General features: G+C 40.4%; 1 protein-coding gene across 1 annotated transcript in view; it reads left to right on the top strand.

The window, feature by feature from the left end:
• The first annotated feature begins 21320 nt into the window (after positions 1 to 21320).
• Positions 21321 to 23869, top strand: part of LOC126471292 (RNA-binding protein with serine-rich domain 1-like) — an 87540-nt gene continuing 84991 nt past the window's right edge. Inside the window, exon 1 of the mRNA XM_050099411.1 lies at positions 21321 to 21442. Within this exon, the coding sequence (XP_049955368.1) occupies positions 21321 to 21442 (122 nt within the window). The remainder of the gene's footprint in view (positions 21443 to 23869) is intronic.

The following is a 23869-nucleotide window of genomic DNA, read 5'->3' as shown; positions in this document are numbered from 1 at the left end:
CTGTGCATGAACACAATCTGGTGACCTACCTTACCTTGCTCTTTCATCCCACATAACTTCCCCCTCCACCCTGTTACACCCCTGGAACAAAATTTATCCCTTAATATGGCTCTTCTGCATTCAGATGTCTTGCATACATTCAGTATTTGATATTTGTGTATAGGGAAATATTTTTGCTAGAAGCTGTAGTTTTAGAGTTGTTTGAGAAAAACATAAAAAAGTGACCTAGAAACCCACTCCCATCCCAATGCTCACACCTCACCAGTCAGGATTTTTAGTATGTTGTTCAGGACCCTTGTTCCTAGTACTGTGCAAAAATTTGCGACTACTCAATTTTTCCCCAATTGACGCACCCCATCACTAAGCAATTGTGTATTTGAATCCTTGTACTGACTAAGTTTTCCATGCATCCATGTTATGAAGGCTCGATGTGCTGAAAGACTATTGGTTGTGGATCCAGATATGCACCAAATGCCAGAAGTCCAATATGACACACCATGTGCTCATGTGTTATCACCACTTTGAAACTTCCTTACTCCCAACACACAGTTTGCACACCAGCATGTGGATCTCATCTGCTCTCTTACCTTGCACCACAACAAATGAGCCATTTTTGTTTTAAAAGATCTGACAACAATGAAATTCCCCCCCCTGGGGTCCATTATACAAGACTTTGCATCTCCTTTACCTAGGCCACATAGATGATAGTCAACAGGTGGCTTAACACAATTTTCCCTCCTATTTGCGTTAAGATAACAGTGTTGCAACAGAGCAGTAGCAGGAAGATTATCTATTGACATAAATAAACTAAATGTAAAATTCACATAAGAAAAATAAATAAATGGACTAGTTTTCACTGTGAGGCTAAGGTTAGGAAAGTAGAATTGTGTGAAACGAAAGTTGTGTAACTAGATATAGAAAAAAAGACCTGAACTTGCTGAACTTAAATGTGGCAGTGAACTGAGAACCTTGATTGAGCTCTTTCTTCTTCTCCAATTATTTCTACTTGAGCTTACAAAAGGTTAATTATCTTTGATGACAGTACACTTATTTGAATAGTAGTGGTGGTATGAGTGATGTGATCTTTCAGCACAGCGGCTCATTTGTTTCTGTCGTCAAATTTTATGTGATTTTTTTTTTTTCAAAAAATAGGAATGCCCCCCACAGTGTTGAGGCTGTGAGGAAAATGAAAGAGAGCCAGCTTCTGAGAGAGAAGATGAAAGGAAATGTAAATGAAAAACATAAAGTGAGATCAAGGAAAGACACAAGAATGCCACAACCAAATTTGGAAACTGTTGTTTGCTCAAGGTAAGCTGTAATTAGCTTATATTTTTTCCTTCTTTCCTCTAGGTAATGATAAATTCAGTATTTATGCATATCCTCCTGACATTTCAATATAGGTCACGAGAGCCCACTGTAATTTTCTTTTGATGTTATACTGATACTTCAAGCTGATTCCAAAAGTTTTTGTGGATTATGTTTATCACTTTACATTTTGTCAAAATAGTTCACAGGTGAACTGCTGACTCATCAGCACACCTGTTGATGCCAACTTGGTCGTTCACCAAAATACTGTCTGCGCTGGACACCGACATCCAGCAGCTCAGTCATGAACTATTCGGACATTAAGTATGCTGGGAGAAGCTGATAAATCACACTTTACATTTTAATGATGTTTACCTTCTTTCTTTGAGACAAGTGTGTGGCAGTGGCAGTGCCCCACATTTCCACACTGGGAAACCTGCAATATTGAGACAGGAATTTACCACATACTACAGAAAACTACCTGTGCTAAGAATGGGAGTCCGCAACTTGTGGGTGACTCAATCAGACAGTAATTGGAAGTGCTATTCAGTATGCAGTGACACAAATGAAACTGTATTTGAAAGTGTTTTTGTACCTCATGAAATGGTGATTCCGATACAAGAATGAAAACTTTGCAAATATACAACATGAGTATCAACAAACCAGGAGATGTGAACATTGGTGGCGCTCCATCATGAATTGCAAATTTAGGGCAGCTGAGAGCATAGTTGTAAGATACGCAATGGCAGTACCAGCTACATAATCATGAGCAACAAGAGCAGAAACAACTGCTGTATTTGCAGCCAGAATCCCTCCTGGGCCAAGTATGTCAAGAGGAGGTCACCACATTCTTACATCTACATCTACATGCATATGCTGCAAAGCACCTTGAAGTGCATGGCAGAGGGTATGTCACATTATAGCCATTATTAAGGCTTCTTCCTGTTCTATTCACATATGGAGTATAGGAAGTTAGGTTGTCTGAATGTCTCTGTGTGCGCTGTAATTTTTCTGATCTTATCCTCACGACCCCTATGTAAGCAATATGTAGGGGTTTGTTGTATATTCCTAGAGTCATCATTTAAAGCCTATTCTTGAAATTTTGCTAACAGACTTTCCCAGGATCGTTTATGTCAGTTTCTTCAGTATCTCTGTAACACTCTCCCATGAATCAAAGAAACCTTAGACCATTTGTGCTGCCCTTTGCTGCATATGTTCCATATCACCTGTTAGTCCTATTTGGTACAGGTCCCACAAACGTCAGCAATATTCTACAAGGTGCGGCAGAACTGACTAAGCAGTTTTAAGGAGCAATAAAAAGTAAATCTAGATGTATAGAGAAAAAATGTTTTTATTTTCTAAATTAGTATAATATACCATTTTACATTCATTTAGTTTTGAAAATAAAGTCCTCAAGATGGCGGCCGTTAGCATCAATAAATTGTTGTAGACGATCCCTAAAGGTTTGAGCAGCTTTTGCACACATATTGCTGGGTATGCCATTCACTTCATAGATAATCCACTCTTTTAACACTGGTAGGGTGCGAGGACAGCTTTTGAAAACCTTTTTCTTCAGATACCCCACAGAAATTAGTCACAAATGCTCATATCTGGTGACTGCGCATGCCACCCGACATCACCCCTCAAAGAGATGAGGTGTCCCGGAAACATTTCTCTGAGAACATCAAGTGAAATTCGAGCTGTCTGAGCAGTAGCTCCATTCTGTTGGAACCACAAGTTCCCCAGTAGATGTTCTTTGACAATCTCGTCCATTCTGGGTTGCAGAAAATTTTGCAACATTGAAACGTAACATGTGGAATTCACTGTCACTCCTTCCTCAACAAAGTAAGTGCCTACCACGCCAAGTTGTGATATGGCACATCACACTGTCACTTTAGGAGAATGTTGTGGTCTTTCATGAATAATTCGTGAGTTATTTTCAGCCCAGGAGTGAAAGTTTTGCTTATTCACACACCCACTAAGATGAAAATGTGCCTTGTCACTACTCAAGAAAGCTGAACTCAGAGGGATCTGAGTCTGAGCAAGCATTTGCTCACACAGATTTTGATGGTTGGCATAGTCTGCTGGGTGTAATTATTGAGCAATCATTATTTTGTAAGGATAGAACTTCAAATCACATTGCAGAATCCTTCTCAAACTGCGGTCTGAAATCTCCAATGCAACAGCATGTCTTCTAGCAGAAAGTTATGGCGATTGTTGAACTGCTGTTCTCACCCACTGCACATTTTCTGATGTTCTGATGGATCTGTGTTAGCCATGTATGCTACCAGTTTTGGCCAATTGCCTTACCCTTCAGATATCCCCAAAGAAAGTAGTCACAAATGCTCAAATCTGGTGACCGTGCAGTCCACCTGACACCACGCCTCAAAGAGATGAGGTGTCTCGGAAACATTCTCATCTGCTACATATTTTCTGGCATTCTGATGAATCTGTGTTGGCCATGTGTATCTATTCTTATTGTGCTACCAGTTTCGTTCAACTGCCATATCCAGGACTGATTTGTGTTTGCATTAGGAATGGCATTGTTGCGTGGAATGTTGAACTATTGCCGTAAAGCTCATTGTGTAGCTATCGCAGATGTGTTGTTTTCATAATAAGCATGAATGCCAAAACCATGATGTGCACTGATCCAGACCATGTTGGTTACTGAAATACAGTCAATGAATGAACAAAGTCAGACCTTGTGCAACTGCCTACACTCACCACAGTCCCACCAGTAATAGATAGAAACTGCTTTGTCTGTTCTGCCACACTTTGTAGAACTGGTTGCACGAGTGGTTTGTTAGCAGTCTACTTTGTAGACTGATTGCACAAACCTAGTATTCTAACTTTAAACAAGAAGACTACCACCTGCTTTACTCACAAATGAGCCTTTGTGATCATCCCATTTCGTATTCCCACAAGGTGTTACACCATGGTATTTGGATAAGTTGGTTGATTATAACAGGGATGGACTGATATTATAGTCATAGGATGCTACCTTTTTTTTTTGCATAGTTTACATTTCTGAACATTTAAAGCAAGTCGCCACTCTTTGCACCACTTTGAAATCTTATTAAGATATCATAAGGAACACCACAAGCGGTAGCAGACATCACCAAAACAGTGTGGTGATAAACTTTCTTTGGGCTAGCAAACCTGGTTGCAGCTAACCCAACAACAAAGCGGGACACTAGATGTGAGACCAGTCACAGTAACAACAGACTGCCTGCAGTGATAATGCCAGTCAGCTACAGCTGCATTGTTTAAGGCATCCAGGTGCAGAAGTGCATTGTGTAACTTTCAAAGTAGAGATGCTCTGGACTGACTGAGGAGCCCTACGGTTCAGTTATGCCAAGAATCATTTTGCTGGTGACAGCATAACCCAGGATACAATGAAATATAATCGCAATGTGGCATCATCTTTGAAGTGAACAAAATGATCATGAAATACCAAGCAACAGACTGATATAAGTGACGGAAGAAAGAGATTGTGTGGCAGCTATCAGCCGCACGCATGTAATGGTTGCAGCAGCTGCTGAACTAGTAGTGGCTAAGAGACAGAAAACAATCTTAGTTCCTGTCTCATCTTTGCCTGTTGGTGAGTTTAGAAGTGCCCAGCATCCCTGTACTCCACACAGATGTGCTGCACCTTATTGTGAATATGATATGAAATAGAGCTAACAAGCTCTAGGAGAATGTGAAGGATGGATAAGCCTACTGTTAGCCCACAGGGAAAGGGAGTGTCTTGCTTCTCATTGACCATCAATGTACAATCCTCACTTTCACCAGACTGGGAAAAATGTTACTGCCATAGCCAGAACATTCAATGTAGCTCACCATACTCCAGGTCCAGAAATGTGAGTAGCAGAGTCCTGTATCTTTGATCTCTTTGCAGCAAAAGATTTCTCCAGTGAAAAATCTGAATCTAAGCTTGTGGAGAGCTTTCAAATGATGGTCTATCATTGCTGATGCACTCACATAATTACATTTCAGGTTTTCTTTTCTTCTATGATCTCAAACTAGACATGCTGAATTGTTGTGTCCCAGACTGAACAACTTCAACAGGAATGACCGGCCAGCCAATTCAGTGCAGTGATCTGACCATGCATTCACTTACAAGACTGCCTCTTAATGGGGTGTTAGTCTATTATGCATCCACTGTGTGTGTGTGTGTGTGTGTGTGTGTGTGTGTGTGTGTGTGGGCGTGTGCACGTGCATGTGTGCATGCGTGCATCTGTGTGTCAGACCTCCCACATCATCCAACAGTGTACTGTCTTCTGTGTACCATGATATGTTGATCCTGACAAATTTTGAATGACCTTGTTGGAATTTGACACGGTGGTTCAAATAAGAAAAACACAGTCATTGGAAAGCACATGAGCTTTGCTGCTTCACTTGGTTGTTGGCTATGCCATGAATATAGAGCACTGAGTGACCAGACAATTTTGAGACTTCGGTCCATTGTGACACACAGGAGGTTTCATATGGTATCTTTCCAGTTTTACTGAATGTTTAAGTGCCTACAATCAGATTTCAGTGGCCCCAAAGGATAAACACAAAATGGTTATGACAATACCATTTGGAGTGTTTGCGTTACCCTACATGTTGTACGTGTTGCACAACACTGCTCAGACATTTCAAAGATTTCATGAAATAGAGCTAAGTGGCATAGACTACACTGATAATATGCTGGTGGTGTCATCTTTGACAGAAGAATATGAACACCACCTCTGAGAAGTTTTCTTCTGCATCATTGATTACAGAATACTACTGAATCCCACGAAGAGCATTATGGAAGTGAACTGCATTGAATTCAAAATACCTGCTGCCTGCTCATGTCAGGGACATCACCCTGGGCCCAAAGATAGTGTGAGAAGTGTGATACCTAGGCATCAGAAACTTCTATTGCTGCCTTATACTTTATGCTGTGAAGTCCAGGTTCCACTCCACATGGTCCTGAGGCAAATCTGGCGTGGGTTGCATTGCTTGGCCATCCTGATTCAGAATCCCCCTTGGTGATCATTTCAAAAGGTTCATCTGATCCTGTGTGTGCAGTTGTGCAGCAGAGAAGTCTTCCGAAGTAAGAGTGATTTCAGGTGTGCCACAGGGGAGTGTTGTAGGACCATTGCTATTCACATTGTATATAAATGACCTTGTGGTTAACATCGGAAGTTCACTGAGGCTTTTTTTGGATGATGCTGTAGTATATCGAGAGGTTGTAACAATGGAAAATTGTACTGAAATACAAGAGGATCTGCAACAAATTGGCACATGGTGCAGGGAATGGCAATTGAATCTCAATGTAGACAAGTGTAATGTGCTGCGAATACACAGAAAGAAATATCCTTTACCATTTAGCTACAATATAGCAGATCAGCAACTGGAAGCTGTTAATTCCATAAATTATCTGGGAGTAGGCATTAGGGGTGAGTTAAAATGGAATGACCATATAAAATTCATTATCGGTAAAGCAGATGCCAGACTGAGATTCATTGGAAGAATCCTACAGAAATGCAGTCCGAAAACAAAGGAAGTATATTACAGTACACTTGTTCGCCCACTGCTTGAATACTGCTCACCGGTGTGGGATCCATACCAGATAGGGTTGATAGAAGAGATAGAGAAGATCCAACGGAGAGCAGCGTGTTTCATTACAGGATCATTTAGTAATCGCGAAAGCGTTACAGAGATGATAGATAAACTCCAGTGGAAGACTCTACAAGAGAGACGCTCAGTAGCTTGGTACAGGCTTTTGTTGAAGTTTCGAGAACATACCTTCACTGAGGAGTCAAGCAGTATATTGCTCCATCCTGTGTATATCCACGAAAATGAAATCAGAGAGATTAGAGCCCACACAGAAACATACCAACAACCTTCCTCTCCACGAACAGTACGAGACTGGAATACAAGGGAAAACCGATAGAGGTACTCAAGGGACCGTCCGCCACACACCCTCAGGTGCCTTGTGGAGTATGGATGTAGATATAGATGTAGAATGTCAATGAACGCAGTGGAAACTATAGATTTTTCTCAAAAAATTTGACAGAAAAACAATGCTCTTGGCTACCACCCTATTTTCAGAGCTCCTGGCTATCCATGAGGCTAGAACTTATTTCTGTTTTATCGTCAAAGGCTACGTTTTGCACATATATGCACAACTGATATTCTTATTTTAGAAGCTCTGGAACAACTATCTGCCTATCCAGCTAAAACCATCTGAACTACATTTTGTTACCCAGTTCACAACTGATATTTTGCCTTTCATTGGTGCTGAAAATATGGTGGTGATCTGTCCAGGGATGGCACAGTATTCCAGGAAATAAATTCCAATGAACTGGCAATGATAACACATAACAGAAGTACCTAGGTTGAGGACTCTCAGCTGTACAATTGGAGCATGTGACACCGCCAGACACCAATGTAGCAGTGTACTGTGACAAAACCATTAGTCCAGTCAGTGAAGGAAAATTAGGGGAAAAAAATCATGTAATCACAGTGCTAGGAGTGTTATGTACAACATATTAAAAATCCAGACTGGTGGGGTGTGAGTGTTCAAGTGGGGGTTGGTTTAAAGGTTATTTTTTTTATAATTATCTTGAGTAATCAAAAACCATAGCTAAAATGATTTCCAGCACAAGTTTAACTTACTTTAAATTTTCTACAGAAAGGGTCCTATACATTTTTTCTCTCATGGGTTCTGCATCCAGAGGAAGGAGAAATCACATATTATTAAAAATATTGCTCTAACAGTGACTAGGTTAAAAACAAATGTTAATGTCTGTACCACATCTAAATGCAGTAGAGCCCTATTAAGGGATAAATTGTGTTCTGGAGGTGTAACAGGGTGGAGGAGGAGATGTGTGGTGTAGAAAAGTGAAGGAAGGATGGTCACTAGCTTGTGTCCATACAGCTCCGTCTTTCATAGGTGTGCAAGATGAAGGTCGAGTAGGTGACCATCCACTCTGTCTATCCAACTACATCACAAGAAGCAACTACAGGGTGTTTCACAAAGTTATATGGGCCCTCCACAGTGAATAGTGCACAGACATGTCTGAGGAGTGTTTATTTTGCACAAAATGAGTTAACACTACGTGGAACGCAGATTTGAGTTACTAATAACACTAATGCAGTAATGCATATTTACAGAATCTACATAAATCTCTGCATAATCTGTGCAAGAGGAGAAATAGATTGTCATCCTGCACAGCTGCTGAAGCATTGTTCCAGGAAAGGCAACCTTCCTCGCCATGAATGCTGCTCAATTTTCAGTTTAACACACAGGCTGTAAATCACCAGCATTTTCTGTTCAAACGGTTCAGATGGCTCTAAGCACTATGGGACTTAGCATCTGAGGTCATCAGTCCCTTAAACCCAACCAAAGTACATCACACGCATCCATGTCCGAGGTAGGATTCGAACCTGAGACCATAGCAGCAGCACGGTATTGGACTGAAACACCTAGAACCACTCGGCCACAGTGGATGGCAGCATTTTCTGTCCGGTTCTCTAATGTGAGTAGCAAAATACCTTCACTGATACTGTGTTTACAAAGTGGAGTCATTTATCTGTTTATAGAGTACTTATATGTGGTTATTAAGTGAGCCATTATGTTAAAAAAAAGCTCCGCAGCTGATGCTGTCATTTCTCTACCACACTGAAGAGTGTTTTTCGAGTCTAACATGCTGTCAGTTTCTATTTGACAATGTTGTTTACATTGTCTCCACCATTTCTGCCAAAATATCAAGAAGTCCAGCGGCTTAAATTATCTCAATCTGCAACATGAGTAGTAGTGGTAGTAGTAGTAGTAGTAGTAGTAGTAGTTTATTCGTGCAACAGTGTACATACGTTGGTGCTATAGAACTTCAGGTATTTCAACATAAGCCAAGAAATGCTTGGCAGCAGATTTCTGTTCTAGACCTGAATATGATCAGGCCAACTCCACCAGATATATTCTCACCTATCTTTGAAGGTACACTGTACATGTGTGGTAAGTGGCTTGACTCAGTGCAGCCCCTTCTACAATTGCCAGTGATTCCTGAATAGAAAAGATTTATGCAGTCTACCAGCAACACAATTAATGGTAAGAGAAGTGCATCAACTTCTTGTTCATTCAGTAATTCAATACCAAATGACGTAAACACAGTTCCTTGGATTTACAATAAGCTGTCAACAACAGACAGCAGAAATGTGTCATATTTACCAATTCAATCCTGTTGCCACCAACGCTACATAAGTTACTGACAAAAATCACACTACTCATTAAACACTTAGAAAATAAGTATAAACACAAGCTCAGTGGAGTTATTTTGTCCACTCGCATAAGAGTAGTGCTCAGGAAATGCTGGTGAGATATAATTAGTTTGTAGACTGCAAAGTGAGCAGAACTTATGGTATGGGAAGCTCCCGTTCCAGCAAGAACACTACAGCTGCCATACAGTATAACTAAAAATCAATTTGTCCTCTAGCAGTATAGAACAGCGTGCAGAGATTTACATAGTTTTTGCCCATGTATGTTACTTGCATTAGTATTATTAATAACGCAAATCTGCATTCCGTGTAGTGTAAAAGCCTTTTGTGCAAAATAAACATTCCCTGGTCATGTTTATGCAATGCATCACCAGTGATTTGTAAGGCATGTTGTATAGTGTCTGTATAACATTATGAAATATCCTGTAGTTGCTTCTTGTGGCATAGTGGGGGAGTTAGAGTGGGGAATCACATGCTCGACCTTCAGTTTGCAAAGCTGTGAAGGAGGGCTGTGCATGAACACAATCTGGTGACCTACCTTACCTTGCTCTTTCATCCCACATAACTTCCCCCTCCACCCTGTTACACCCCTGGAACAAAATTTATCCCTTAATATGGCTCTACTGCATTCAGATGTCTTGCATACATTCAGTATTTGATATTTGTGTATAGGGAAATATTTTTGCTAGAAGCTGTAGTTTTAGAGTTGTTTGAGAAAAACATAAAAAAGTGACCTAGAAACCCACTCCCATCCCAATGCTCACACCTCACCAGTCAGGATTTTTAGTATGTTGTTCAGGACCCTTGTTCCTAGTACTGTGCAAAAATTTGCGACTACTCAATTTTTCCCCAATTGACGCACCCCATCACTAAGCAATTGTGTATTTGAATCCTTGTACTGACTAAGTTTTCCATGCATCCATGTTATGAAGGCTCGATGTGCTAAAAGACTATTGGTTGTGGATCCAGATATGCACCAAATGCCAGAAGTCCAATATGACACACCATGTGCTCATGTGTTATCACCACTTTGAAACTTCCTTACTCCCAACACACAGTTTGCACACCAGCATGTGGATCTCATCTGCTCTCTTACCTTGCACCACAACAAATGAGCCATTTTTGTTTTAAAAGATCTGACAACAATGAAATTCCCCCCCCCTGGGGTCCATTATACAAGACTTTGCATCTCCTTTACCTAGGCCACATAGATGATAGTCAACAGGTGGCTTAACACAATTTTCCCTCCTATTTGCGTTAAGATAACAGTGTTGCAACAGAGCAGTAGCAGGAAGATTATCTATTGACATAAATAAACTAAATGTAAAATTCACATAAGAAAAATAAATAAATGGACTAGTTTTCACTGTGAGGCTAAGGTTAGGAAAGTAGAATTGTGTGAAACGAAAGTTGTGTAACTAGATATAGAAAAAAAGACCTGATCTTGCTGAACTTAAATGTGGCAGTGAACTGAGAACCTTGATTGAGCTCTTTCTTCTTCTCCAATTATTTCTACTTGAGCTTACAAAAGGTTAATTATCTTTGATGACAGTACACTTATTTGAATAGTAGTGGTGGTATGAGTGATGTGATCTTTCAGCACAGCGGCTCATTTGTTTCTGTCGTCAAATTTTATGTGAATATTTTTTTTTCAAAAAATAGGAATGCCCCCCACAGTGTTGAGGCTGTGAGGAAAATGAAAGAGAGCCAGCTTCTGAGAGAGAAGATGAAAAGAAATGTAAATGAAAAACATAAAGTGAGATCAAGGAAAGACACAAGAATGCCACAACCAAATTTGAAAACTGTTGTTTGCTCAAGGTAAGCTGTAATTAGCTTATATTTTTTCCTTCTTTCCTCTAGGTAATGATAAATTCAGTATTTATGCATATCCTCCTGACATTTCAATATAGGTCACGAGAGCCCACTGTAATTTTCTTTTGATGTTATACTGATACTTCAAGCTGATTCCAAAAGTTTTTGTGGATTATGTTTATCACTTTACATTTTGTCAAAATAGTTCACAGGTGAACTGCTGACTCATCAGCACACCTGTTGATGCCAACTTGGTCGTTCACCAAAATACTGTCTGCGCTGGACACCGACATCCAGCAGCTCAGTCATGAACTATTCGGACATTAAGTATGCTGGGAGAAGCTGATAAATCACACTTTACATTTTAATGATGTTTACCTTCTTTCTTTGAGACAAGTGTGTGGCAGTGGCAGTGCCCCACATTTCCACACTGGGAAACCTGCAATATTGAGACAGGAATTTACCACATACTACAGAAAACTACCTGTGCTAAGAATGGGAGTCCGCAACTTGTGGGTGACTCAATCAGACAGTAATTGGAAGTGCTATTCAGTATGCAGTGACACAAATGAAACTGTATTTGAAAGTGTTTTTGTACCTCATGAAATGGTGATTCCGATACAAGAATGAAAACTTTGCAAATATACAACATGAGTAGCAACAAACCAGGAGATGTGAACATTGGTGGCGCTCCATCATGAATTGCAAATTTAGGGCAGCTGAGAGCATAGTTGTAAGATATGCAATGGCAGTACCAGCTACATAATCATGAGCAACAAGAGCAGAAACAACTGCTGTATTTGCAGCCAGAATCCCTCCTGGGCCAAGTATGTCAAGAGGAGGTCACCACATTCTTACATCTACATCTACATGCATATGCTGCAAAGCACCTTGAAGTGCATGGCAGAGGGTATGTCACATTATAGCCATTATTAAGGCTTCTTCCTGTTCTATTCACATATGGAGTATAGGAAGTTAGGTTGTCTGAATGTCTCTGTGTGCGCTGTAATTTTTCTGATCTTATCCTCACGACCCCTATGTAAGCAATATGTAGGGGTTTGTTGTATATTCCTAGAGTCATCATTTAAAGCCTATTCTTGAAATTTTGCTAACAGACTTTCCCAGGATCGTTTATGTCAGTTTCGTCAGTATCTCTGTAACACTCTCCCATGGATCAAAGAAACCTTAGACCATTTGTGCTGCCCTTTGCTGCATATGTTCCATATCACCTGTTAGTCCTATTTGGTACAGGTCCCACAAACGTCAGCAATATTCTACAAGGTGCGGCAGAACTGACTAAGCAGTTTTAAGGAGCAATAAAAAGTAAATCTAGATGTATAGAGAAAAAATGTTTTTATTTTCTAAATTAGTATAATATACCATTTTACATTCATTTAGTTTTGAAAATAAAGTCCTCAAGATGGCGGCCGTTAGCATCAATAAATTGTTGTAGACGATCCCTAAAGGTTTGAGCAGCTTTTGCACACATATTGCTGGGTATGCCATTCACTTCATAGATAATCCACTCTTTTAACACTGGTAGGGTGCGAGGACAGCTTTTGAAAACCTTTTTCTTCAGATACCCCACAGAAATTAGTCACAAATGCTCATATCTGGTGACTGCGCATGCCACCCGACATCACCCCTCAAAGAGATGAGGTGTCCCGGAAACATTTCTCTGAGAACATCAAGTGAAATTCGAGCTGTCTGAGCAGTAGCTCCATTCTGTTGGAACCACAAGTTCCCCAGTAGATGTTCTTTGACAATCTCGTCCATTCTGGGTTGCAGAAAATTTTGCAACATTGAAACGTAACATGTGGAATTCACTGTCACTCCTTCCTCAAAAAAGTAAGTGCCTACCACGCCAAGTTGTGATATGGCACATCACACTGTCACTTTAGGAGAATGTTGTGGTCTTTCATGAATAATTCGTGAGTTATTTTCAGCCCAGGAGTGAAAGTTTTGCTTATTCACACACCCACTAAGATGAAAATGTGCCTTGTCACTACACAAGAAAGCTGAACTCAGAGGGATCTGAGTCTGAGCAAGCATTTGCTCACGCAGATTTTGATGGTTGGCATAGTCTGCTGGGTGTAATTATTGAGCAATCATTATTTTGTAAGGATAGAACTTCAAATCACATTGCAGAATCCTTCTCAAACTGCGGTCTGAAATCTCCAATGCAACAGCATGTCTTCTAGCAGAAAGTTATGGCGATTGTTGAACTGCTGTTCTCACCCACTGCACATTTTCTGATGTTCTGATGGATCTGTGTTAGCCATGTATGCTACCAGTTTTGGCCAATTGCCTTACCCTTCAGATATCCCCAAAGAAAGTAGTCACAAATGCTCAAATCTGGTGACCGTGCAGTCCACCGGACACCACGCCTCAAAGAGATGAGGTGTCTCGGAAACATTCTCATCTGCTACATATTTTCTGGCATTCTGATGAATCTGTGTTGGCCATGTGTATCTATTCTTATTGTGCTACCAGTTTCGTTCAACTGCCATATCCAGGACTGATTTGTGTTTGCATTAGGAATGGCATTGTTGTGTGGAATGTTGAACTATTGCCGTAAAGCTCATTGTGTAGCTATCAAAGATGTGTTGTTTTCATAATAAGCATGAATGCCAAAACCATGATGTGCACTTGTCCAGACCATGTTGGTTACTGAAATACAGTCAATGAATGAACAAAGTCAGACCTTGTGCAACTGCCTACACTCACCACAGTCCCACCAGTAATAGATAGAAACTGCTTTGTCTGTTCTGCCACACTTTGTAGAACTGGTTGCACGAGTGGTTTGTTAGCAGTCTACTTTGTAGACTGATTGCACAAACCTAGTATTCTAACTTTAAACAAGAAGACTACCACCTGCTTTACTCACAAATGAGCCTTTGTGATCATCCCATTTCGTATTCCCACAAGGTGTTACACCATGGTATTTGGATAAGTTGGTTGATTATAACAGGGATGGACTGATATTATAGTCATAGGATGCTACCTTTTTTTTTTGCATAGTTTACATTTCTGAACATTTAAAGCAAGTCGCCACTCTTTGCACCACTTTGAAATCCTATAAAGATATCATAAGAAACACCACAAGCGGTAGCAGACATCACCAAAACAGTATGGTGATAAACTTTCTTTGGGCTAGCAAACCTGGTTGCAGCTAACCCAACAACAAAGCGGGACACTAGATGTGAGACCAGTCACAGTAACAACAGACTGCCTGCAGTGATAATTCCAGTCAGCTACAGCTGCATTGTTTAAGACATCCAGGTGCAGAAGTGCATTGTATAACTTTCAAAGTAGATATGCTCTGGACTGACTGAGGAGCCCTACGGTTCAGTTATGCCAAGAATCATTTTGCTGGTGACAGCATAACCCAGAATACAATGAAATATAATCGCAATGTGGCATCATCTTTGAAGTGAACAAAATGATCATGAAATACCAAGCAACAGACTGATATAAGTGACGGAAGAAAGAGATTGTGTGGCAGCTATCAGCCGCACGCATGTAATGGTTGCAGCAGCTGCTGAACTAGTAGTGGCTAAGAGACAGAAAACAATCTTAGTTCCTGTCTCATCTTTGCCTGTTGGTGAGTTTAGAAGTGCCCAGCATCCCTGTACTCCACACAGATGTGCTGCACCTTATTGTGAATATGATATGAAATAGAGCTAACAAGCTCTAGGAGAATGTGAAGGATGGATAAGCCTACTGTTAGCCCACAGGGAAAGGGAGTGTCTTGCTTCTCATTGACCATCAATGTACAATCCTCACTTTCACCAGACTGGGAAAAATGTTACTGCCATAGCCAGAACATTCAATGTAGCTCACCATACTCCAGGTCCAGAAATGTGAGTAGCAGAGTCCTGTATCTTTGATCTCTTTGCAGCAAAAGATTTCTCCAGTGAAAAATCTGAATCTAAGCTTGTGGAGAGCTTTCAAATGATGGTCTATCATTGCTGATGCACTCACATAATTACATTTCAGGTTTTCTTTTCTTCTATGATCTCAAACTAGACATGCTGAATTGTTGTGTCCCAGACTGAACAACTTCAACAGGAATGACCGGCCAGCTAATTCAGTGTAGTGATCTGACCATGCATTCACTTACAAGACTGCCTCTTAATGGGGTGTTAGTCTATTATGCATCCACTGTGTGTGTGTGTGTGTGTGTGTGTGTGTGTGTGGGCGTGTGCACGTGCATGTGTGCATGTGTGCATCTGTGTGTCAGACCTCCCACATCATCCAACAGTGTACTGTCTTCTGTGTACCATGATATGTTGATCCTGACAAATTTTGAATGACCTTGTTGGAATTTGACACGGTGGTTCAAATAAGAAAAACACAGTCATTGGAAAGCACATGAGCTTTGCTGCTTCACTTGGTTGTTGGCTATGCCATGAATATAGAGCTCTGAGTGACCAGACAATTTTGAGACTTCGGTCCATTGTGACACACAGGAGGTTTCATATGGTATCTTTCCAGTTTTACTGAATGTTTCAGTGCCTACAATCAGATTTCAGTGGCCCCAAAGGATTAACACAAAATGGTTATGACAATACCATTTGGAGTGTTTGCATTACCCTACATGTTGTACGTGTTGCACAACACTGCTCAGACATTTCAAAGATTTCATGAAATAGAGCTAAGTGGCGTAGACTACACTGATAATATGCTGGTGGTGTCATCTTTGACAGAAGAATATGAACACCACCTCCGAGAAGTTTTCTTCTGCATCATTGATTACAGAATACTACTGAATCCCACGAAGAGCATTATGGAAGTGAACTGCATTGAATTCAAAATACCTGCTGCCTGCTCATGTCAGGGACATCACCCTGGGCCCAAAGATAGTGTGAGAAGTGTGATACCTAGGCATCAGAAATTTCTATTGCTGCCTTATACTTTATGCTGTGAAGTCCAGGTTCCACTCCACATGGTCCTGAGGCAAATCTGGCGTGGGTTGCATTGCTTGGCCAACCTGATTCAGAATCCCCCTTGGTGATCATTTCAAAAGGTTCATCCGATTCTGTGTGTGCAGTTGTGCAGCAGAGAAGTCTTCCGAAGTAAGAGTGATTTCAGGTGTGCCACAGGGGAGTGTTGTAGGACCATTGCTATTCACATTGTATATAAATGACCTTGTGGCTAACATCGGAAGTTCACTGAGGCTTTTTTTGGATGATGCTGTAGTATATCGAGAGGTTGTAACAATGGAAAATTGTACTGAAATACAAGAGGATCTGCAACAAATTGGCACATGGTGCAGGGAATGGCAATTGAATCTCAATGTAGACAAGTGTAATGTGCTGCGAATACACAGAAAGAAATATCCTTTACCATTTAGCTACAATATAGCAGATCAGCAACTGGAAGCTGTTAATTCCATAAATTATCTGGGAGTAGGCATTAGGGGTGAGTTAAAATGGAATGACCATATAAAATTCATTATCGGTAAAGCAGATGCCAGACTGAGATTCATTGGAAGAATCCTAAAGAAATGCAGTCCGAAAACAAAGGAAGTAGATTACAGTACACTTGTTCGCCCACTGCTTGAATACTGCTCACCGGTGTGGGATCCATACCAGATAGGGTTGATAGAAGAGATAGAGAAGATCCAACGGAGAGCAGCGTGTTTCATTACAGGATCATTTAGTAATCGCGAAAGCGTTACAGAGATGATAGATAAACTCCAGTGGAAGACTCTACAAGAGAGACGCTCAGTAGCTTGGTACAGGCTTTTGTTGAAGTTTCGAGAACATACCTTCACTGAGGAGTCATGCAGTATATTGCTCCATCCTGTGTACATCCATGACAATGAAATCAGAGAGATTAGAGCCCACACAGAGACATATCAACAACCTTCCTCTCCACGAACAGTACGAGACTGGAATACAAGGGAAAACCGATAGAGGTACTCAAGGTACCGTCCGCCACACACCCTCAGGTGCCTTGTGGAGTATGGATGTAGATATAGATGTAGAATGTCAATGAACGCAGTGGAAACTATAGATTTTTCTCAAAAAATTTGACAGAAAAACAATGCTCTTGGCTACCACCCTATTTTCAGAGCTCCTGGCTATCCATGAGGCTAGAACTTATTTCTGTTTTATCGTCAAAGGCTACGTTTTGCACATATATGCACAACTGATATTATTATATTAGAAGCTCTGGAACAACTATCTGCCTATCCAGCTAAAACCATCTGAACTACATTTTGTTACCCAGTTCACAACTGATATTTTGCCTTTCATTGGTGCTGAAAATATGGTGGTGATCTGTCCAGGGATGGCACAGTATTCCAGGGAATAAATTCCAATGAACTGGCAATGATAACACATAACAGAAGTACCTAGGTTGAGGACTCTCAGCTGTACTATTGGAGCATGTGACACCGCCAGACACCAATGTAGCAGTGTACTGTGACAAAACCATTAGTCCAGTCATTGAAGGAAAATTAGGGGAAAAAAATCATGTAATCACAGTGCTAGGAGTGTTATGTACAACATATTAAAAATCCAGACTGGTGGGGTGTGAGTGTTCAAGTGGGGGTTGGTTTAAAGGTTATTTTTTTTTATAATTATCTTGAGTAATCAAAAACCATAGCTAAAATGATTTCCAGCACAAGTTCAACTTACTTTAAATTTTCTACAGAAAAGGTCCTATACATTTTTTCTCTCATAGGTTCTGCATCCAGAGGAAGGAGAAATCACATATTATTAAAAATATTGCTCTAACAGTGACTAGGTTAAAAACAAATGTTAATGTCTGTACCACATCTAAATGCAGTAGAGCCCTATTAAGGGATAAATTGTGTTCTGGAGGTGTAACAGGGTGGAGGAGGAGATGTGTGGTGTAGAAAAGTGAAGGAAGGATGGTCACTAGCTTGTGTCCATACAGCTCCGTCTTTCATAGGTGTGCAAGATGAAGGTCGAGTAGGTGACCATCCACTCTGTCTATCCAACTACATCACAAGAAGCAACTACAGGGTGTTTCACAAAGTTATATGGGCCCTCCACAGTGAATAGTGCACAGACATGTCTGGGGAGTGTTTATTTTGCACAAAATGAGTTAACACTACGTGGAACGCAGATTTGAGTTACTAATAACACTAATGCAGTAATGCATATTTACAGAATCTACATAAATCTCTGCATAATCTATGCAAGAGGAGAAATAGATTGTCATCCTGCACAGCTGCTGAAGCATTGTTCCAGGAAAGGCAACCTTCCTCGCCATGAATGCTGCTCAATTTTCAGTTTAACACACAGGCTGTAAATCACCAGCATTTTCTGTTCAAATGGTTCAGATGGCTCTAAGCACTATGGGACTTAGCATCTGAGGTCATCAGTCCCTTAAACCCAACCAAAGTACATTACACGCATCCATGTCCGAGGTAGGATTCGAACCTGAGACCATAGCAGCAGCACGGTATTGGACTGAAACACCTAGAACCACTCGGCCACAGTGGATGGCAGCATTTTCTGTCCGGTTCTCTAATGTGAGTAGCAAAATACCTTCACTGATACTGTGTTTACAAAGTGGAGTCATTTATCTGTTTATAGAGTACTTATATGTGGTTATTAAGTGAGCCATTATGTTAAAAAAAAGCTCCGCAGCTGATGCTGTCATTTCTCTACCACACTGAAGAGTGTTTTTCGAGTCTAACATGCTGTCAGTTTCTATTTGACAATGTTGTTTTCATTGTCTCCACCATTTCTGCCAAAATATCAAGAAGTCCAGCGGCTTAAATTATCTCAATCTGCAACATGAGTAGTAGTGGTAGTAGTAGTAGTAGTAGTAGTAGTAGTAGTAGCAGTAGTTTATTCGTGCAACAATGTACATACGTTGGTGCTATAGAACTTCAGGTATTTCAACATAAGCCAAGAAATGCTTGGCAGCGGATTTCTGTTCTAGACCTGAATATGATCAGGCCAACTCCACCAGATATATTCTCACCTATCTTTGAAGGTACACGGTACATGTGTGGTAAGTGGCTTGACTCAGTGCAGCCCCTTCTACAATTGCCAGTGATTCCTGAATAGAAAAGGTTTATGCAGTCTACCAGCAACACAATTAATGGTAAGAGAAGTGCAGCAACTTCTTGTTCATTCAGTAATTCAATACCAAATGACGTAAACACAGTTCCTTGGATTTACAATAAGCTGTCAACAACAGACAGCAGCAATGTGTCATATTTACCAATTCAATCCTGTTGCCACCAACGCTACATAAGTTACTGACAAAAATCACACTACTCATTAAACACTTAGAAAATAAGTATAAACACAAGCTCAGTGGAGTTATTTTGTCCACTCGCATAAGAGTAGTGCTCAGGAAATGCTGGTGAGATATAATTAGTTTGTAGACTGCAAAGTGAGCAGAACTTATGGTATGGGAAGCTCCCGTTCCAGCAAGAACACTACAGCTGCCATACAGTATAACTAAAAATCAATTTGTCCTCTAGCAGTATAGAACAGCGTGCAGAGATTTACATAGTTTTTGCCCATGTATGTTACTTGCATTAGTATTATTAATAACGCAAATCTGCATTCCGTGTAGTGTAAAAGCCTTTTGTGCAAAATAAACATTCCCTGGTCATGTTTATGCAATGCATCACCAGTGATTTGTAAGGCATGTTGTATAGTGTCTGTATAACATTATGAAATATCCTGTAGTTGCTTCTTGTGGCATAGTGGGGGAGTTAGAGTGGGGAATCACATGCTCGACCTTCAGTTTGCAAAGCTGTGAAGGAGGGCTGTGCATGAACACAATCTGGTGACCTACCTTACCTTGCTCTTTCATCCCACATAACTTCCCCCTCCACCCTGTTACACCCCTGGAACAAAATTTATCCCTTAATATGGCTCTACTGCATTCAGATGTCTTGCATACATTCAGTATTTGATATTTGTGTATAGGGAAATATTTTTGCTAGAAGCTGTAGTTTTAGAGTTGTTTGAGAAAAACATAAAAAAGTGACCTAGAAACCCACTCCCATCCCAATGCTCACACCTCACCAGTCAGGATTTTTAGTATGTTGTTCAGGACCCTTGTTCCTAGTACTGTGCAAAAATTTGCGACTACTCAATTTTTCCCCAATTGACGCACCCCATCACTAAGCAATTGTGTATTTGAATCCTTGTACTGACTAAGTTTTCCATGCATCCATGTTATGAAGGCTCGATGTGCTAAAAGACTATTGGTTGTGGATCCAGATATGCACCAAATGCCAGAAGTCCAATATGACACACCATGTGCTCATGTGTTATCACCACTTTGAAACTTCCTTACTCCCAACACACAGTTTGCACACCAGCATGTGGATCTCATCTGCTCTCTTACCTTGCACCACAACAAATGAGCCATTTTTGTTTTAAAAGATCTGACAACAATGAAATTCCCCCCCCTGGGGTCCATTATACAAGACTTTGCATCTCCTTTACCTAGGCCACATAGATGATAGTCAACAGGTGGCTTAACACAATTTTCCCTCCTATTTGCGTTAAGATAACAGTGTTGCAACAGAGCAGTAGCAGGAAGATTATCTATTGACATAAATAAACTAAATGTAAAATTCACATAAGAAAAATAAATAAATGGACTAGTTTTCACTGTGAGGCTAAGGTTAGGAAAGTAGAATTGTGTGAAACGAAAGTTGTGTAACTAAATATAGAAAAAAAGACCTGAACTTGCTGAACTTAAATGTGGCAGTGAACTGAGAACCTTGATTGAGCTCTTTCTTCTTCTCCAATTATTTCTACTTGAGCTTACAAAAGGTTAATTATCTTTGATGACAGTACAGTTATTTGAATAGTAGTGGTGGTATGAGTGATGTGATCTTTCAGCACAGCGGCTCATTTGTTTCTGTCGTCAAATTTTATGTGAATATTTTTTTTTCAAAAAATAGGAATGCCCCCCACAGTGTTGAGGCTGTGAGGAAAATGAAAGAGAGCCAGCTTCTGAGAGAGAAGATGAAAGGAAATGTAAGTGAAAAAGATAAAGTGAGATCAAGGAAAGACACAAGAATGCCACAACCAAATTTGGAAACTGTTGTTTGCTCAAGGTAAGCTGTAATTAGCTTATATTTTTTCCTTCTTTCCTCTAGGTAATGATAAATTCAGTATTTATGCATATCCTCCTGACATTTCAATATAGGTCACGAGAGCCCACTGTAATTTTCTTTTGATGTTATACTGATACTTCAAGCTGATTCCAAAAGTTTTTGTGGATTATGTTTATCACTTTACATTTTGTCAAAATAGTTCACAGGTGAACTGCTGACTCATCAGCACACCTGTTGATGCCAACCTGGTCGTTCACCAAAATACTGTCTGCGCTGGACACCGACATCCAGCAGCTCAGTCATGAACTATTCGGACATTAAGTATGCTGGGAGAAGCTGATAAATCACACTTTACATTTTAATGATGTTTGCCTTCTTTCTTTGAGACAAGTGTGTGGCAGTGGCAGTGCCCCACATTTCCACACTGGGAAACCTGCAATATTGAGACAGGAATTTACCACATACTACAGAAAACTACCTGTGCTAAGAATGGGAGTCCGCAACTTGTGGGTGACTCAATCAGACAGTAATTGGAAGTGCTATTCAGTATGCAGTGACACAAATGAAACTGTATTTGAAAGTGTTTTTGTACCTCATGAAATGGTGTTTCCGATACAAGAATGAAAACTTTGCAAATATACAACATGAGTATCAACAAACCAGGAGATGTGAACATTGGTGGCGCTCCATCATGAATTGCAAATTTAGGGCAGCTGAGAGCATAGTTGTAAGATATGCAATGGCAGTACCAGCTACATAATCATGAGCAACAAGAGCAGAAACAACTGCTGTATTTGCAGCCAGAATCCCTCCTGGGCCAAGTATGTCAAGAGGAGGTCACCACATTCTTACATCTACATCTACATGCATATGCTGCAAAGCACCTTGAAGTGCATGGCAGAGGGTATGTCACATTATAGCCATTATTAAGGCTTCTTCCTGTTCTATTCACATATGGAGTATAGGAAGTTAGGTTGTCTAAATGTCTCTGTGTGCGCTGTAATTTTTCTGATCTTATCCTCACGACCCCTATGTAAGCAATATGTAGGGGTTTGTTGTATATTCCTAGAGTCATCATTTAAAGCCTATTCTTGAAATTTTGCTAACAGACTTTCCCAGGATCGTTTATGTCAGTTTCGTCAGTATCTCTGTAACACTCTCCCATGGATCAAAGAAACCTTAGACCATTTGTGCTGTCCTTTGCTGCATATGTTTCATATCACCTGTTAGTCCTATTTGGTACAGGTCCCACAAACGTCAGCAATATTCTACAAGGTGCGGCAGAACTGACTAAGCAGTTTTAAGGAGCAATAAAAAGTAAATCTAGATGTATAGAGAAAAAATGTTTTTATTTTCTAAATTAGTATAATATACCATTTTACATTCATTTAGTTTTGAAAATAAAGTCCTCAAGATGGCGGCCGTTAGCATCAATAAAATGTTGTAGACGATCCCTAAAGGTTTGAGCAGCTTTTGCACACATATTGCTGGGTATGCCATTCACTTCATAGATAATCCACTCTTTTAACACTGGTAGGGTGCGAGGACAGCTTTTGAAAACCTTTTTCTTCAGATACCCCACAGAAATTAGTCACAAATGCTCATATCTGGTGACTGCGCATGCCACCCGACATCACCCCTCAAAGAGATGAGGTGTCCCGGAAACATTTCTCTGAGAACATCAAGTGAAATTCGAGCTGTCTGAGCAGTAGCTCCATTCTGTTGGAACCACAAGTTCGCCAGTAGATGTTCTTTGACAATCTTGTCCATTCTGGGTTGCAGAAAATTTTGCAACATTGAAACGTAACATGTGGAATTCACTGTCACTCCTTCCTCAAAAAAGTAAGTGCCTACCACGCCAAGTTGTGATATGGCACATCACACTGTCACTTTAGGAGAATGTTGTGGTCTTTCATGAATAATTCGTGAGTTATTTTCAGCCCAGGAGTGAAAGTTTTGCTTATTCACACACCCACTAAGATGAAAATGTGCCTTGTCACTACTCAAGAAAGCTGAACTCAGAGGGATCTGAGATTGAGCAAGCATTTGCTCACACAGATTTTGATGGTTGGCATAGTCTGCTGGGTGTAATTATTGAGCAATCATTATTTTGTAAGGATAGAACTTCAAATCACATTGCAGAATCCTTCTCAAACTGCGGTCTGAAATCTCCAATGCAACAGCATGTCTTCTAGCAGAAAGTTATGGCGATTGTTGGACTACTGTTTTCACCCACTGCACATTTTCTGATGTTCTGATGGATCTGTGTTAGCCATGTATGCTACCAGTTTTGGCCAATTGCCTTACCCTTCAGATATCCCCAAAGAAAGTAGTCACAAATGCTCAAATCTGGTGACCGTGCAGTCCACCTGACACCACGCCTCAAAGAGATGAGGTGTCTCGGAAACATTCTCATCTGCTACATAT

Source organism: Schistocerca serialis, chromosome 3 (assembly GCF_023864345.2).
Source record: "Schistocerca serialis cubense isolate TAMUIC-IGC-003099 chromosome 3, iqSchSeri2.2, whole genome shotgun sequence".
NCBI lineage: Eukaryota > Metazoa > Arthropoda > Insecta > Orthoptera > Acrididae > Schistocerca > Schistocerca serialis.
Note: the sequence above shows the minus strand (reverse complement) of the source record. Positions and strands in the feature narration are given on the sequence as shown.